The sequence below is a fragment of the Equus caballus genome, chromosome 4 (genome assembly GCF_041296265.1).
Source record: "Equus caballus isolate H_3958 breed thoroughbred chromosome 4, TB-T2T, whole genome shotgun sequence".
NCBI classification, from domain to species: Eukaryota; Metazoa; Chordata; class Mammalia; order Perissodactyla; family Equidae; genus Equus; species Equus caballus.
Genome location: NC_091687.1, coordinates 87912184 through 87927431, shown reverse-complemented (window position 1 = coordinate 87927431; position 15248 = coordinate 87912184). Strand labels below are relative to the sequence as shown.

General features: G+C 56.3%; 3 protein-coding genes across 4 annotated transcripts; 1 reads left to right on the top strand and 2 right to left on the bottom strand.

The window, feature by feature from the left end:
• The first annotated feature begins 2314 nt into the window (after positions 1 to 2314).
• LOC111773247 (uncharacterized) lies at positions 2315 to 12417 on the top strand. 2 transcript variants are annotated; one of them, XM_023639649.2, is made up of 5 exons: positions 2315 to 2700; positions 4287 to 4354; positions 4663 to 6372; positions 6457 to 6619; positions 11367 to 12417. In XM_023639649.2, exons 1-3 carry the CDS (start codon positions 2430 to 2432, stop codon positions 6142 to 6144), a joined length of 1821 nt encoding a protein of 606 aa, XP_023495417.2. In that variant the 5' UTR covers positions 2315 to 2429; the 3' UTR covers positions 6145 to 6372; positions 6457 to 6619; positions 11367 to 12417. The 2 variants fall into 2 exon arrangements, with proteins under 2 accessions (XP_023495417.2, XP_023495418.2); XM_023639650.2 differs by lacking the exon at positions 11367 to 12417 and having other exon boundaries at positions 4663 to 5877; positions 5965 to 6372; positions 6457 to 6590.
• On the bottom strand, positions 6718 to 8991 carry SPMIP1 (sperm microtubule inner protein 1). Its single transcript, XM_014739164.3, has 2 exons — positions 8439 to 8991; positions 6718 to 6896 (listed from the first exon to the last, which is right to left on the bottom strand). Exons 1-2 carry the CDS (start codon positions 8857 to 8859, stop codon positions 6787 to 6789), a joined length of 531 nt encoding a protein of 176 aa, XP_014594650.1. The 5' UTR covers positions 8860 to 8991; the 3' UTR covers positions 6718 to 6786.
• ATP6V1F (ATPase H+ transporting V1 subunit F) lies at positions 9423 to 11977 on the bottom strand. The gene is made up of 2 exons (XM_023639651.2): positions 11820 to 11977; positions 9423 to 9902 (listed from the first exon to the last, which is right to left on the bottom strand). Exons 1-2 carry the CDS (start codon positions 11975 to 11977, stop codon positions 9701 to 9703), a joined length of 360 nt encoding a protein of 119 aa, XP_023495419.1. The 3' UTR covers positions 9423 to 9700.
• Positions 12418 to 15248: the final 2831 nt, after the last annotated feature.

Sequence of the window (15248 nt, the reverse complement as noted above, 5' to 3'; positions counted from 1 at the left end):
TACGCAAACTGTGTCCTCATCCGATGTATCTCACATGTCTCGAGGAGTAAGTGGAGTGACCCATGGACAGCACTCCACACGTGAACAGCCTGGAGCCAGCACTCGGGGAGGGCTCACCCTGGTCCTGCCTGTTACTGCTCACACTCGAGGACCGTGTTTCCCAGAGTCTGTTCTCTCGGCCACCTGTCTCCAGATGAGGGAGACATTGCCACGTGTTGGTTAGGGCAACTCACTCTTGGGGGCCCAGTTTCCTCATCTATAGAATGGGGATGAGAATGAGAGCACCTCCTTCATGGGGTTGCTTCGAGGAAGGATGACGTGTACGTGGCCTTTTGTATCCTGGCAGAGAAGAAACTGTTGGTAGCTGCTGCCCATGTTGGTCATTATACCTGCCTGCATAAGACAGTTGGGAGCTTCATGAGTGTAGGTACATAGGTATGTGCAAAACACATCCTCACTTGGGATTGCAAACCAGCATATGCACACATCTCTCTCCATCAGGGTCACCCTCACTCCTTGACCCACAGTGCCACCCCCGTGGCTAAGTAACCCACATCAGAGTCGGGCAGAGTCCCTGTGAGACTTGGCTCGGGTCCAGACCCCGGGTCAGATGTCAGGGCCCTGCATTATTGAGCTCAGGAGCCTTTGTCTCCTCCTAGCTCCTGTCCCCAGTTCCTGTCCTCCTCTCTCCAGGCTCCAGCAGCAGAGGGAAAGGAGGAGGGGACATCTGCCCTGGCCCCCCACCCCATGGAGCAGGCAGCCACACCTGGGGGCCTAGGGCTGCCTTGTAGCCCCAAGCAGGCCTTGGCTCTGTACCAGCATCTCTTCCAGCACCCTGCAGGCCTGGGCCAGCTCCGGGCTGCACTGCAGCAGGTGAGGGCAGCAGGGCACTGTCTCCAGCAGGGCAGGCTCTCTGTGGGGCCTGACTCCACCTTGCCTCTGCAGGTGCAAGAGGGCCGGGCCTGTCCCTCAGGCCTGGAGCTGCCCACCATGCTCCTGGAGATGGAGCGGAGCCGGTGGGCCCAGGAGCAGGTAGGTAGGGGCTGGCCAGGGAATATGGCAGAGGATGGGGTGGGGGTGGGGGGTCCCCTCACGCCCTGACACCCCATCTTTTTGCAGCTCCTGTGGGACTTGGAGCTGCTGACCGGGGCAGGGCTTGGCCTCTTCTGGCCTCCTTGGGCCCAGTTCTGTGGTCCGAGGGACCAGGCCTCGTGTGCATGGAGTCAGTGCAGTAAGCCCTGTGGTAGGACAGGTGGGGGCTCTGAGCGGCTGACGAGAGGGGTGAGCAGGGGCATGGCTGAGGGTAGGGGGGTCGTGTGACATTTGGGTGATGGGAGTGGTGGGGGCAGTGGAAGGAGGGAGGGCTTTGGAGACAGATGGATCTGGGTTCAAGTCTCTGCTCTGACATTCCCTGTGGACTGTAAGTCTGTTTCCTCGGCTACAAAATGGGGTAGATAACAGCTTTCTCTCAGAAGGCTGCTGGGAGGACAGTGACCTCATACATGTAAAGGGTTTAGCGCCGTGCCCAGCCCACGGGACCTGCTCGTTCTGTGCAGGCTGCTGTTACCATTCCACAACTAACTCTATGGCCGAGTCAACTGCGTGGTGATATCTAGCAGCCTTTAGGCATGGCTGTAGCATGGGAAGAAGCAGGCCTGCAGGGTCCCAGGGGGCAGAGGCACTGATGCCCAGGGTGCCCCTGAGATGATACACTGAGCAGCTGCAGCCACAGGCCCCTCCCTCCAGGCCTGGTGGCTGGGCCCACTCCTCTAGGAAGGAGGGTGCTGTGGTGACTGGGGAATAGGAACATGCCTCCCAGTCCTGACTCAGCCACCAACTGCCTGAGGCACTTTGGGCAGGTTAGCAGCCCTCTCTGTGCCCAGGCATCCTCAGCTGTAGCAGGATGGGGTGTTGCTGATGACCACTAAGGAAGTGTCTGGCCAACATTCTTGGCCAGGACTGCAGTCTCATCTGAAGGCTTAAGTGGGAAGGAGGGATCCGTTTCTAAGCTCCTTCACTTGGAGGGGAAAAGGGGAGTCCCACAAGGGCATGGAGGCCAGGAGGAGGGAGCACTGGGGGCCCTCTTAGAGGCTGCCTATCACACTGGGAGATGATGCCCTGTGTTGGACTAGGGCACCCCCCAACCCTCCCAGAGTTCCAGGCTGTGCCCATCGCCCCAGGCTGGAGACTCCCTGAGCCAGAACCATGAGCTCCTGAAGGGGTGAGTCTTTCTCCCAGGGAATTCTGTCCACTCCGTGTTGCCACACAAAGTGACCACACACTGGACCCTTTTCCCTGTCTCCTTCCCCAGTCCTGCCCAGTGCCCCCTCTTCGTGCCCCAGGCTCCTCCTGGGGTTCTCACTCTGTTGCACTCACATGGTTGCCCCACAGCTCCTGGAAAGGGGAACCCCAGAGTTCCAGTTCCTGGGATGCAGTGGTGCAAGAGTTGGGGGAGGCTGCCCTGGACTGACTTTGGGTGTTGGGGTGGGAAGGCTCAGCAGCCTGTTGGGGGTGGGGAGACTGGCAGACAGACTGCCCCCACTTTCAGAGCCCAGACGCAAGAGGTGCATCTGAGGCAGCCCTTGCACTCCTGCAGGGGGCAGGCGGTGGACCCCTCATCAGCCCTGGATCTGGGTGAAGCTGGGAGTGACAGAGATCCAGGGTGGGAGAGCCCTGGCATGCCTGCAGACCCCACACCTGGTATGTTGACAGGAGGGGTCAGCAGCCAGGAGAGCAGGAGCCCCTGGGCTGGGGTGGCCAGACCCCACTGTGGGGAGATGGGGACGTCCCAGGGTTCCAGTCCACTCCTCGCTCATTCTTCATCTCCTACCTTTTCATTGGGTGCCAGGGGCATCCAGGGATGACAAGTAGGTTTTATTTTATATGCCAATTCCACCCGAGTGGTCCTAGCTGGCTCAGGCACTGTGTCCAGGAGGATTCTGAAGCTAAGCTGGGGCTCAGAGGAGAGTGTGCTGGGAACGGCTGTCCATGGCTGCCCACAGAGGAGGGAATAGAATAGCAGCTCCATGCTGCCTATTTGCCACCGTTATGCCAGGCATTGGGGATACGCAGAGCACAAGAGAGACCTGGCCCCACCACCTGGTCCTGCTCTAGGAGGAGATCACAGCCTAGTGAGAGAGCGTGACAACAAAGAGGCCGTTAGGATTCACGGGGGAGGGATGCTGAAAGCCTGGGGTCTGTTAATTTAAATGAAACAGACTCTCAAATGATTTGTTAAATAACAAACCTAGCAAAGCTATAAGCTTTTAATTGTTCCATCATGCATGTGAGAGAAGAGGAAAGTGCCAATGATTATTTTCTGATTGACAGAGAAATTTTTACACATATATTATCTCTTGGCAATACAGAGATATCAATCACAACATTATTTCTGGAGAAATAAATTATCTAGTAAGACAACAGATTGGAATTATGGGGGGAGAGAGATGGAGGCTATTTTCAGAGTTCATGGCAATAATTTCTAAAGGCTTGGGAGTCTTATTAGACCCCTTTGTTCAGAAACTCTTCAAAAGACATTTATTTTCACAGAGAACATTCCCATTTGGTTACTGTTATGAATATTCACGCGTTCATATTGCATAAAGATGGAATATTCTCATGAAAGTTCTCAATTTAAGACCTTATGAAATCAAGTTCTTTTAACTAGTTTTATGGATGCAGAATGACTCTCCTTCCTCCACAGCTGCAAGGGAGCAGCGACATTTCATCTCTTTTTTTAGATTCCTTTTGTTAATTATGAAGACTTGCAGTTTTTAGGCCAGGCTCTGGCCTAAAATTTCACTTCTTGAATTTCATTTGATTTTGCTGTCACTAAGAAAGAGCTAAAGAGAATTTTCCTGAATAATAGTAAAGTAAGGTACATACAATGGGCTGGCCGGGCCTACCAGAACAAAGTGGGGTGTCTTTATGAGGGACTGAGGAGCCCGGCAAACAGTCCCTTCCTGCTCCCAGGCATCCCCTGGTGGTTTTGAGGAAGAGGGTATGCAGGTTTCTCTGAGGTGGTCTGCCTGGGCTGGGAGGATGAGGAAGATGGGGTCAGCTGTCGGGAGGCAAACCTGACAAGCAGGCACACGGCAGGCTATGTAAATAAATGTGGAATGAGGAACCACGACAGCCTTGAAGTTCAATACCAGCCCTCAGGGCACCCCCTCCCCTTATGTGCTTGGGACTCCATAGGCTTCCTTCTTGGTTCCAGTTCAGGTGCAATGTGTGTGAGGGGCTGGGATGTGAGCAGAGGGCTCCCAACATCCGTCTTTCTCCCTCAGGTTGCTTACAAGAGCTGAACCCCACCATCACCAGCAGCTCTGGGGAACCAGGAAGCTCAGAGTTCAAGGTGACAGTGTTGAAGCATCCTAAGCAAGAACCCTCTCAGATTGGGGATGGCAGAGGTGGGGTCTGCCTGGGAGGAGGCTGCTGGGGTGAGGTGGGGCCACCTCCTGTAGCCAGGTGGAAGAAGGGACCATCGCTGAAGCACCTTTTACTCTACAGAACATGGGTTAACAAATTCAGGAATCAGGCAAGGTCTGTAATGGAAGTGAGGCCCACTGAGGCAGCCCCTGGGGTCTCCAGGCTCCCCTGGGGCAGTGGACCCAGAATGAGGTTTCCCTGACAAGCCTGAGACAACATGTTCCTCCTTCCCAGGACCTGGCCCGAAGGGAAGAGAGGGGCCAAGCTGAGCCTACCACCCAGAGGCCCTGTCAACTGCCATCCAGGAGCCAAAGGGGGAGAAAGCTCACTCAGGGAGCCCCAGGGCCCTCAGGCCTGCCCTCTCAGAGCCTGCCCGAACCCCAAGATCCTCCTGAGGGGCTAGGCTGGAGTCTGGGCCAGGAGAGAGCAGAACTTCAGAAACTGCTGAGGATTGAGATTCCTCAGAGTGAGAGAGAGGAGGACCCTCAGGAACAGAAAGAAGAGACCCCCCAGGGTCAGAAAGGGGAAGCGCCTCCGGGGGAGAACAAAGAAGTTCCTCGGAGTCAGAGAGAGAAGACACACCAGGGTCAGAGTGGGGAGCTGTCTCAGGTTCTGAGGGTGGAGGTCTCAGAGGGTCAGAGGTGGGAGGCCCCCCAGGGTGAGAACAAAGAGGCTTCTCAAGGTCAAAGAGGAAATCACCCTAAGTGCCAGAGAAACGGGGCCCTTGTGGAGCCGACTAAGGAGACTCCTCAGGGCCGGGAAGCAAAGATCCTTCAGTCTGCCGAGGACGGAGGCCTTACCTCACAAGGCTGGGAGGGGGCTCAGAGAAAGGCATCCACACAACCCCGGGAGGAAGGCGACTCCCTGGGAGTTCCGGGGGACTTCTGCAGGTCCCTGGGGGAACAGATGCCAAAGCCTGGGGAAAGGGAGAGGCCAGGCTCCCGGGGAAGGAGCGCCCAGCTGATGCAGCGTAAGACCAACGGCCAGAGACCAGAGTCGGCACCGGCCGCGGGAGAGCAGAGGGCCGCCAGGGACGGGGCGCGGGCTCCCCTTCCATCCCTGAGGCCCCCGGCCCGGCCGCTGCCCCCAGGCCCAGGAGCCGTGATGCTAGCGGCCCCCGGCCCCGGGGGCCCTGATCAGCAGGAGCGCGATCCGCACGGGTTGCAGCACCCGGGAGGAGGCCGCGGCCCGGCGGCGCAGGAGCTGGGCGAGGCGAGGGGGCTGCCGGCGGGCGGCTGCGCGGGGCTGTCGGGCGCCCCTGGGGAGCGGAGGAGCGGCGAAGAGGCCCCCAAGGCCTCGAAGGCTGCGTGGCCCGCGCCCCCGGGCAGGGAGCAGGCGGCGGCGAGCGTGAGCGCCGCGCAGCAGGAGACTGCTCTGCAGCGCCTGCTGGAGCTGCACCGCGAGGCCCGGCGCCGGCGACGGCAGGACCGCGAGCAGCAGCACCTCCGGGTGCGTCCCCGGGCCGGGCGGGCCCGCTGGAAGCCGGGGCGCCGAGGGGCGGGCGACGGGCCGGCCACTGACCGCCGCCTCCCTCAGGTCCTGGAGCGCCTCCGCATCGCCAGGAACCGCCACTGCCGGGTTCACCCGCTGGGGCCTCCACCCAGCCCGGCTCCGCTCCTGCCGCAGGCAAGACCTCCCGGGGGAAGGCGCTGGGGCCACAACCAGCTTGCCCCGGCGGGGGCGGGGCCGAGCTGGGGGCGACCCGGGTCCCTTTGAAGTGGGTGCCCCGCGCACCTGCTACGACACCTAAGGAGCGCAGGAGGGGCGGGTCTGCCCGGGTGCCGCCCCTTGGTGGCTCCAGCGAGCCGGGGGGCTGGGAGGTGAGGGCGCTCAGCGCCCGGCACCGCCCCAGGAGGACGCAGCGGGGCAGCGGCGCGCCCTTCGGGAGCAGCTGGAACAGGTGCACCGGGAGAGGACCGGGCGACTGCGGGCCCTCAGGGCCAGGTGAGGGGGTGGGCCGAGGGGTTTGTGGGGCGGTGGTGGTCCTCTTTCTTTGGCGTCTGGGATGACAGGCTACTTTCTCCCCAGGAACACCCAGAACTTCCAGCAGCTACTGTGGTCCCCTGGCGCTGAGGAGCCTGCCCCTGGAGAGTCGTGCTCACCCTTCCCCGCCCCCTCTAGCCATTGCTGAATCCTCAAGGGGATGATTAAAGAGATGGCGGTTAAGGAAATAGCAAAAGGAAACCTGCAGGTCAGCAAGTGCCGTGGGTGGTGGTTTCAGAAAGGCCCATAATGCAGCCTCAGGGCCTGGGAGAGCCGCAGACACACAGACACACAGACACACACACAGCAGCTTCGCCCCACCAGGAGGCGTCGTATTTCCTCTTCCCTCCCCTAAGCCCACTGTCTGGCCCAAGGTCAGAGGGCTAGGTCCCGGGGGTCAAGCAGTGCGAAGGCCCCGTTCTTGCGGAAGAAGGATTCAATGCGGCACGTCTTGCAGGAGACCATTTCTTGCTTCACTGGGGGCCCTGGGAAAAGATGTCAGAGGCCAGGAATGGGTTCCTGGGAAAGGGAGCCCTGCCTGCATAGCCCTAGGAATCTGCCCATGTTGTATACTTTGTACATGTAAAGAAATAAAAAGTACTTCTGAGGAGTGGGGCTATGAGAAAAGAGGGAGCTGGCTGGGTGCCCGGGGTCAGTAGTGACGGCAGAATGTGGGTCAGCATCATTACCCCTGGCCTCAGGATCCTCCACGGAGGGAGGGGGAGTAGGACACCTGGCCTGCTTGTCACAGGTGCGGAGTTAGACTTCTCTGGGAGAAATGGGGCTGCGTCTACTTCCTGCTCCCCTTCTGGGGCTTGCCTCCTGCCTTTGTTGGGAAATTGCTCCCTTTACTCCCCCTTTAGGGCCCTGGGGAAAGCGGGGGGACTTTTTAGGCAAAATCTCAACTGTGTTTATCCCCAACCATCCACCTTTGCTGCGCAGGCACTCCAGCAGCTGGAGAAAGACACATGACTGTGTAGTCTCACTTGAAATTCATGACCACAGACAGCAAAGCGACACTCAGCATCACTCAGAAATCCTGCAGCACTCCCTGGCATAGTCCTTTTCCCACACCTAACTCTTCCTCTCTCTCCCAGCTGATGACCTTGACTCAGCCTCACAGAAAAAGCAGACTCAGTCCAGATGGACGGCCTTCCTGCCAACATCTCCCTATCCCTCTCTGTGCCCCCTGCCTCTCCTCCTGTCAGATCCCAGCTTCTCGAACTCCCTGGGTGAGCCTGCCCAGTCTCCCAGCTTTAAAGAGCACCTATATTCCGATGACCCCAAATCTGAATCTTCAGCTCTGACCTTGCTCCAGAGGGCCAGACTTCCAAACACAGTCGCCTCACTGACACCCCCAGCACAAGCCTCCAGCCCTGCCCCTCTCCCAAGTCTTCCCTGTCCGGGCCACTTCAGCCAAACACCTGGGCATTACCATTGCGTTCTTCCCCCCTTCTCTCATTCAATCCATCAGTGAGTTCCATTGATTCTTCCTCCAAAACATATCCTGAATCTATTTCAGGTCTACTGCTAATCACCCTAGTCCAAGCCACTGTCATCTCTTGCCAGGATAATTCAAAATGGATGCCCACTCACCTGCTACTCTTTCCCCTGAAAAAGCCCTTACCCACAGAACAGTGAGGGTTTTTTTTTTTTTTTCAAGTACATCAGTGTCACTTAGCTGCTTAAAACCCTCCACTGGCTTCCCCTTGCACTTAGAGTAAAACCCAAACTCCTCCTCCTTGTCATTTAGCTCTCAGCCTTTAGGTCTGCAGAGGCCTTGCTGACAATCCAGCCTACAGCAGCACACACCCCTCCCCTCCCCCATCACTCCCTAGTCTCATGACCGAGCTTGTCCCTCTCAGACATTTCCTTGCTCTTGTTTATGGCCTGGACCCCTACTAGGATGGACGCCCTCAGAAAGGAATGTCCACGTATCTGTGTGTCTAGTGCCAACAGCACTGCCTGGCTCGTGGCAGGTGCTCCGTGTTCATGAGGTGAATCATTTCTGGGAGGTTGGGGCTCACCCAGCTGCCAGCCATATGTGAAGTTGGTGGTGATGGGGAAGAGGTAGCGCATCTCTGGTATATCCAGTTTTCGGGTGTTGAGGTAGCGGTAGCGCCCCTGGAAGTCGTGGGAGATGCCTTCATACAGCAGGGCCCGGGTGGCAGGCAGTACTGGGTACATTTCTGACTGAATAGGAGCCTCCAGGGCAGGGCTGGTGGCCCTGGAAGGGACTGCTTTGGGGGCAGGTGGGGGTGAGAGTGGGGCTGTGGGGTGCAGAGTGGGCAGTTTAAGGGGCAGGTGGGCTGCAGCCTTAGCCTTCTGCTTGGCCTTCGCCATCGACCCATACTTGCGGTGCCATTCACAGCGCACCATTTTCTCCCTCAGATATTCCTCCTTCCAGAAGTTCTGCCGCAGCGTATCCATGTTGAGTTGACGTGACATGGTGGCAAGGGAAGAAAGAGTACCAGGGTGGCTGCCGCTGAGGGGTGAGCACAGCAAGCAGAGTCCTTCTGACAGCACGTAGCTGCCCAGGGAGAGTCACCCGGCAACCAAGCCTCACCTCACACAGGGCCAGGGTTCTACTTGCCATGCCCTCAGCAGACCTCACATGCCTTGCTTCCTGAGGCAGCCTCAGGCCAGGGCCCATTGGCTAAGAGCCTTGATCCCCAAACCTCTTGCAGGATCCAGGCCTGGTCTAGTATCACAGACTTCCAGCTTTCCTGTGCTTTCTGCTTCCGTCCCTTGGGGTGAGGTCCTCTCCCAGCCCAATACAGACTGAAGTGGGGGAGCTAGGAGCCTGGGCACCAGCCTCCTCCTGTTCCTCCCCACCAGAGCTGGTCTTCTTTGATTCAGAGCACCAGTCCTTGAGTTATGGCCTTCTGGCACAATCTTCCCAGTACACCTCGTCTACACCCGGGTCTTTGGCCGAACCTTTTCAAGCCCTGCCAATCTAATCCCCTCAACAGCCTCACCCCACAAGTGTCCGTTCTAGCACCCAGCCTCAGTTTGGAGAGAAGAACATTTCTTTAATTTAACATCAACAATGACTCTATGTAACAGCACAGGGAAGAGGTAGTGGAGAGAGAAGACACTCAGGCTTCCTGTTCCCTAACCAGCCTTGATTTTAATGGCAGAGCCCCGGCAACCTAGAAGCACCTCACCTAGCCTCTCAATGGAGTGGGAAGGGGCAGGGAATTGGAAATCAGAGGCTCAAAACTACAGAAGGGCTGATGGCAAGCCTGGGGAGAGGCCTGGAATGGAGGGAGGGGCTGTGGGGAGTCCCCTAACGCAGGTCTTCGGCCGTGAACATGCCCTTGGCCCTGCGCAGGATGGAGTCCTTGGTGGCGTCATAGGGGTGCTCCTTGGATGGGATCTCCAGAACGGCCGGAATGGAGCGCTGGTGGGCATCGAGCGCGTGCCGCACCATCTCTGCGATGTACTGGTTGATAAGGATGATGCCAATGTCATCCCGGTTTAGAAACTGCCTGTTGGGAGAGATGAGAAGGGAGTCCAGGGCAGCCCATTCCAAGCTGGTGGGTTGGGTTGCAGAGGAGAATGGGCTTGACCCCGAGAGCACAGAGGACAGGGGAAAAGGTGACTACACTAAACTCCCTCCATTCTATCCAGAATCAATTTCCTTCAAAAGCTAAGGGCCATGGCTGTCAGGGTTGGCATCTACGTCCCCTGCTTGGAAGGGGACTGGTGATGAAGATTAGGGTGCATGCCAGTGCATTGTGTATGCTGCCTTTGGGTAGGAATGGGAGAGGATAAGAATATATACGTCTGTCCCTTTATTTTTGCATAAAGAAAGAAACAAAGTGGTTATCTGTAGGGGTGGAGGTGGGAGGTAATGAGGTAGAAGAGGACAGGGGTGGGAGTGAGACTTCTCAATGTGTATACCTTGCAAATACTAATTTGCAAACCACATGAACACATTAACTTCTCAAAGGAAAGCAAATTAAATTATTTTTTTTAAAAGAGGGCTAATGAGACCACTAAAGGCCTCAAGGTCTATGCTGATGAGGTGCAGAGGGGAAGCCTGGCACGAGCCCATAAAACAGCAAAGGAAGAGGCAAATCAGTAACGAAGGCGTCACACTTCCCGGACAGAGAGAACCTGGCACTGGGATCTTCCTTTCTTGTGATCACCCATTCATTAATTTATTTATTCATTAAAAACTATTTACTGAGAACCCACTCGTGCCAGGCACTGGGGGAGGTTCAACTTGATGAACTCTGAGGTCCCTTTTGGTTGGAAACATGGCAAGTTCTTGGAGTAAAACTTGTCCTTCTCCCATTACAACTTGGGTCATTTTACCAGACTGCTTAGAGATCAGCCTCCCGGGTCAGGGCCTCTCATACCCCAGGCAGCAGGAACCAGTCTCAGCCAGCAGCTCAGGGCCCGACTGTTTAGGGGGAAACAGGTCAGAGTGGTTTGTTCCTGAGACTTGGCAAGAAAGGCCCCAGAGAAGGGGTGAGGAAAAGAGTTAGTAGGCTGGCATCATCAATGCTAGTCACCAGGACGCCTCCTGGATTGAAGGACATGCCTGCACCCACACCTTAAAGCTATCAGTCTTGATCCAGGGCAGAAAATGAGGACTTCAAGTGCAAGGTCTTAGCAGAAGGCAGGACAGAGTCCTGGTATTCCGCCCACTGTGCTCAAGACAATGGGAAATTCCAAGGCAGACAGGAGAGCTGGACAAGCAGAGTGTGGACCTGGCTCAAGAGAGGCAGGAACGGTTGGCACTGGGTTCAAATCCCCAATCTGCCTCTTCCAAATGGTGTGACTTTGGTATGTGCCTTAACCTCTCTGAGCTTTAGTTTTCTCACCTGTAAGTGCGAATAATAACCCATACCTTACAGGTCGATTGTGAGCCTCTAAGGGAGATGCAAATACGAGAAAGCCCGGGACCACCGCCTAGGTATTCAGTGGATGTTTTGTTCCTTTAGGGATCAACTCGCAAAGAGTCGAGTGCTTGCAGTGCCGGGAGCCTGCTCTACGGATGAACTGGGAGAACCCCTAAAGAGGCGCCGAGACTGATCCTCTCCGGAGGCTGGGTGCTCTGGACGCCCCGCTACCGCGGGCAGGCGGAGTCGGGGGGCGGCGCCCATCACGAGCTCTGTTCCCCTTCTCTCCTGACACACCGTCATGTGAGGGGGAACTCGTGGACCCGACGCAGCCTCGGCCCTGCCGAGCCCCAAAAAGGGAACTTGGGGCGCGGAGACCTCTGCTCCGGAGCGGCGGGCGGACCGACTTCTCTGACCCTCGAGGTTGGGATCTGACCCTCGGTCAAGGTCGGTAAACCCAGCGCAGGCCCGCCCGCCCGGTCCCCGCGCCGCCCCCGCCTTCCTCCCGCGCCCCCACAGCAGAGGGTCTCGCTCAGGCCTTGCGGGCTACCGTACCGGAAAGTGTCTTCGATCTCATTGATGGGTGTATCTTTCTCCACCACCAGGAAATTAGGGTGGCGGTTCTTGTTAAGCTCCCCTATGCCGCCCAGCAGGAAGCCAGTCACCGTGTCCTCGTCTCCGATCACCGCAATTAGCTTCCCCCTCCCTGCCATCCTCGCAGCCAGGCGGAGCTCAGCCGAGACCACCTGAAGTCACCGAAGCTCCGCCTCCGCAGCGCACCGCCTTTTCGGCCTCACCTCCCGCCCTTTAGACATGCGCAGTTCCACCACTCCGCCTCCCGGGACATGCGCATTAATCGCAAAACCGCCTGGATCTAAATACGCCTGCGCCATAAAGAGAGGCCCGAACTCGGGGACTACAATTCCCAGAAGCCTGCGCGGCCCCGCGTACTTGTCCAGGGTCGTAGGATCGCTCGTTCAAGGAACGGCTTGGAGTCTACTGCTGGGAGATGCCGAGTCGGCAAAGAAAAGACATGACTCCTGTTCTTGACGGCAAGATCTATATCCTGTATGTATGTAGGTAACTATGGCACATAGTTAACAATCAGTACATACTTATTCAGTTAATAAAAGGATGAACAAGTTAGCGATGATACTGTCTAGTGAAGTAGAGCTTCAAGTGAACAGGCAATTACAAAGCGGTGTGTGAATTGCTAAAATGTGAGAAGTACGCGGAAGCAGGCATCAGGAGTAACTAACCCAGGGGGCGAAGGGGCACTCAAAGAAGGTTGCCAGCAGGATGGGGGGGGGGGGGTGGAAATGAGGACGAGAGAGTGTTCTGGGCAAGAGTAACAGCATGTGCAAAAAGGCTTAGTGACTAGAGAGCATAAGTGCCTTCAAGAAAAATTAAAGAACCCAAGGAAGTTATCCTGCGGACCAAGTTGTCCTGAAGCCGCTGAAGGATTTTAAGAGAGAGAATGCTATCTCAAGATTTATGTTTTGTTTTTTTTTTTTTTTTTTGAGAAAGATTAGCCCTGAGCTAACATCTGCTGCCAATCCTCCTCTTTTTGCTGAGGAAGACTGGCCCTGAGCTAACATCTGTGCCCATCTTCCTCTACTTTTTATTTGTGGGATGGCTACCACAGCATGGCTTGCTAAGCGGTGCCATGGCTGCACCTGGCATCTGAACCCCTGAACCCCGGGCTGCCGAAGCAGAATGTGTGCACTTAACTGCTGTGCCACCAGGCCAGCCCCCAGATTTATGTTTTAGAGAGCACTGTGCTGTCTGCAGAGGCAAGACGGAAGGGGGCAGGGTGGGGAGGAGAAATGTTGCGCTTAGAGATGATGGTGGCTAGTGCTCAGGTAGTGGTGATGGGGACTGTGGAGAAGTAGATGGAGTCAAGAGATATTTAGAGACAGAATGGACAAAACCAGTTTTTGGGCTGGATGTGTCTGGGTAGTGAGAGAGAGACTGAAGTGACTTCCAGGTTTCTGGCCTGTACAGCCAGGTGGACAAGCAGAGAGCGTGAACTCTGAGATGAGCCGGTCAAAGGGGAAAGGGCTGCCCTGTCCTACTCCATTTTAACAGGCACCCTGGCGTCTGGCATGTGATTTGCCACTTTAGAGTGCTTGAGACCGCCAGAGGGGCTGGTCTAGTGGTTATTTGTACGGTAGACCTGGGATGGGGCACACCTGGTTTGAATCTCTGCCCTGCTCCTAGAGGTATAATTTTGGATTCATTACCAAAATTCTCAGGGCCTTGGTTTCTCCAGAAAATAGTAACCCCTCCTCAATGGGGTTGTAGGACTAAGTCAGATAGAACCCATAAATGCTCAGAACCCAGGACCATACTGTGGTTGGGGGAAAGCAGCTGGCTGGACATCTGTAAACACAGCAACACACGGGTGGAGGGCGGCAAACCATCCAGGAAAACACCCACATCTGGGGGCGAGCTTGGAGGGAAGGCAGAGAGTAAGGAAGGGTGTGCATAGAAGCACCTGCCTTAGTGCCTGGCATGGAACTGACCCTCAGTTGCCACGAGTGGTTGGTCCTTAAGAGAACGGATCTCGCCTTCAATGGGTTTGTCAGGTAAAGCAAGGAGCTGGGACAGTGCCACATTCATCACTCACTCCTTCGTTCAACCAGTTTTTATCAAATGTGGCCACAATTAGAGGCTGAGGATACAAGATTGATAAAATATGGCTTTTGTCCTCTAGGAGCTCCCTGCAGGACTGAGGGGAGGCTGAAAAATATCACAGGGAGGGCGGCATACAGAAAGAGAGGCCCTGGAGGGGTCTTGAAGGGGCAGGATTCGGAGTGAGGAAGAAGGGAAAGAAAAAAAGAGGAGCAAGGCAGATAGGCTGCTGAGTGAAGAGAGGAGGGGGGCTTGGAGCAGACCCACCACCTCGTGCTGAAATGTCCGGGGACAGGACTAGAGTTGGGGGATCAATTGAGTGAAATACTTCTTTGCTGCTCTGGCCACTCAGTTGCTCATTCGTTTATTCATTGGTCACACCTGTCGGTATCCGACCTCCCAGGGTCAGGGAGCTCAGTCTGGTGGGGGAGGCTGACTCACAGATACATGGTCACAGATCAGGGTGGTAAATGCAGCCAGAGATGTGCCCCAGGGCAGTATGGGAGCTGGGGTCTGATCCCGGAGGGGCAGGGAGGGGTCCAGGAAGATGAGGGTGGGAAGGCAAGAGTGTGCCTGGGTAGAGGCCCAGACTGCAGCATGGGTGCCCAGAAAACTAGAGGCTGTGAAGAGGGGTCGGAGGTGGAGGTGCGATGGATAGTGGGCGCGCTGCCCAATATGGGGGGCTTCTTGGATGAATGGGTGGGGAGGCTGGTGCCTGAACCTAAAGTCCTTGTTAGGAAGAGTAAACTTTAGCCTGGAGCAGGACAGAGCCAGAGAATGGCCCTGAACCAGAGCGGGGTATAATCCCTTTAATGTGTCCCCCTCTGGCTACAGCAGTCAGGGAGGGGGGATGGATTCGGACTGAGCTGGCTGGGGCAAGGGAGGCTAAGAGACTGATGCAGGAGTTCAGGAGGGAGACCCTGAGCAAGGTCAGGGCTGGAGGTGGGGAGGAAGCAGGGCTAGCTTTGCCTCAGGACCTGCCTGGAATGAAGGTTCCTGGATTTGCATGTGGTTCTGCCTGCCTGCCTGCTGGGTGAGGAGCATTTCTGTGAGTCAGCGCTCACTGTTTTAAGGTCCTAATTTGGAGAACATCTTTGAGATCAGGCTGAGCTGAAACTGGCCTCCCAGTGGTCCTAGGGCAGTCTTCTAAAACATAGTGTCCACCTCCCTCTCCCATTAGATCTTTAGGAATCTGAGGACCGATCCCACATCCCTGAGCCCCACGTCCCTGTCCCTTAACACACCCCACCTCCACCCTTGGGTCTTTCAAGCACCCCACCAACATCCCAGACCTCTCCAAATAGGTGGCCCAGAGGGGTGGCCCTCTGCCCCAGGCCCTTCATCTCAACC

Coding starts and splice junctions, on each gene's coding strand:
- LOC111773247 (XM_023639649.2), top strand. CDS start 2,430: ATGCAGTGGTGCAAGAGTTGGGGGAGGCTGCCCTGGACTGACTTTGGG. Junction 2,701..4,286: donor GCCTGCAGACCCCACACCTG/GTATGTTGACAG, acceptor TTTCTCCCTCAG/GTTGCTTACAAGAGCTGAAC. Junction 4,355..4,662: donor CAGGAAGCTCAGAGTTCAAG/GTGACAGTGTTG, acceptor CCTCCTTCCCAG/GACCTGGCCCGAAGGGAAGA.
- SPMIP1 (XM_014739164.3), bottom strand. CDS start 8,859: ATGTCACGTCAACTCAACATGGATACGCTGCGGCAGAACTTCTGGAAG. Junction 6,897..8,438: donor CACATATGGCTGGCAGCTGG/GTGAGCCCCAAC, acceptor ATCTTTTCCCAG/GGCCCCCAGTGAAGCAAGAA.
- ATP6V1F (XM_023639651.2), bottom strand. CDS start 11,977: ATGGCAGGGAGGGGGAAGCTAATTGCGGTGATCGGAGACGAGGACACG. Junction 9,903..11,819: donor GAGATCGAAGACACTTTCCG/GTACGGTAGCCC, acceptor CTCTCCCAACAG/GCAGTTTCTAAACCGGGATG.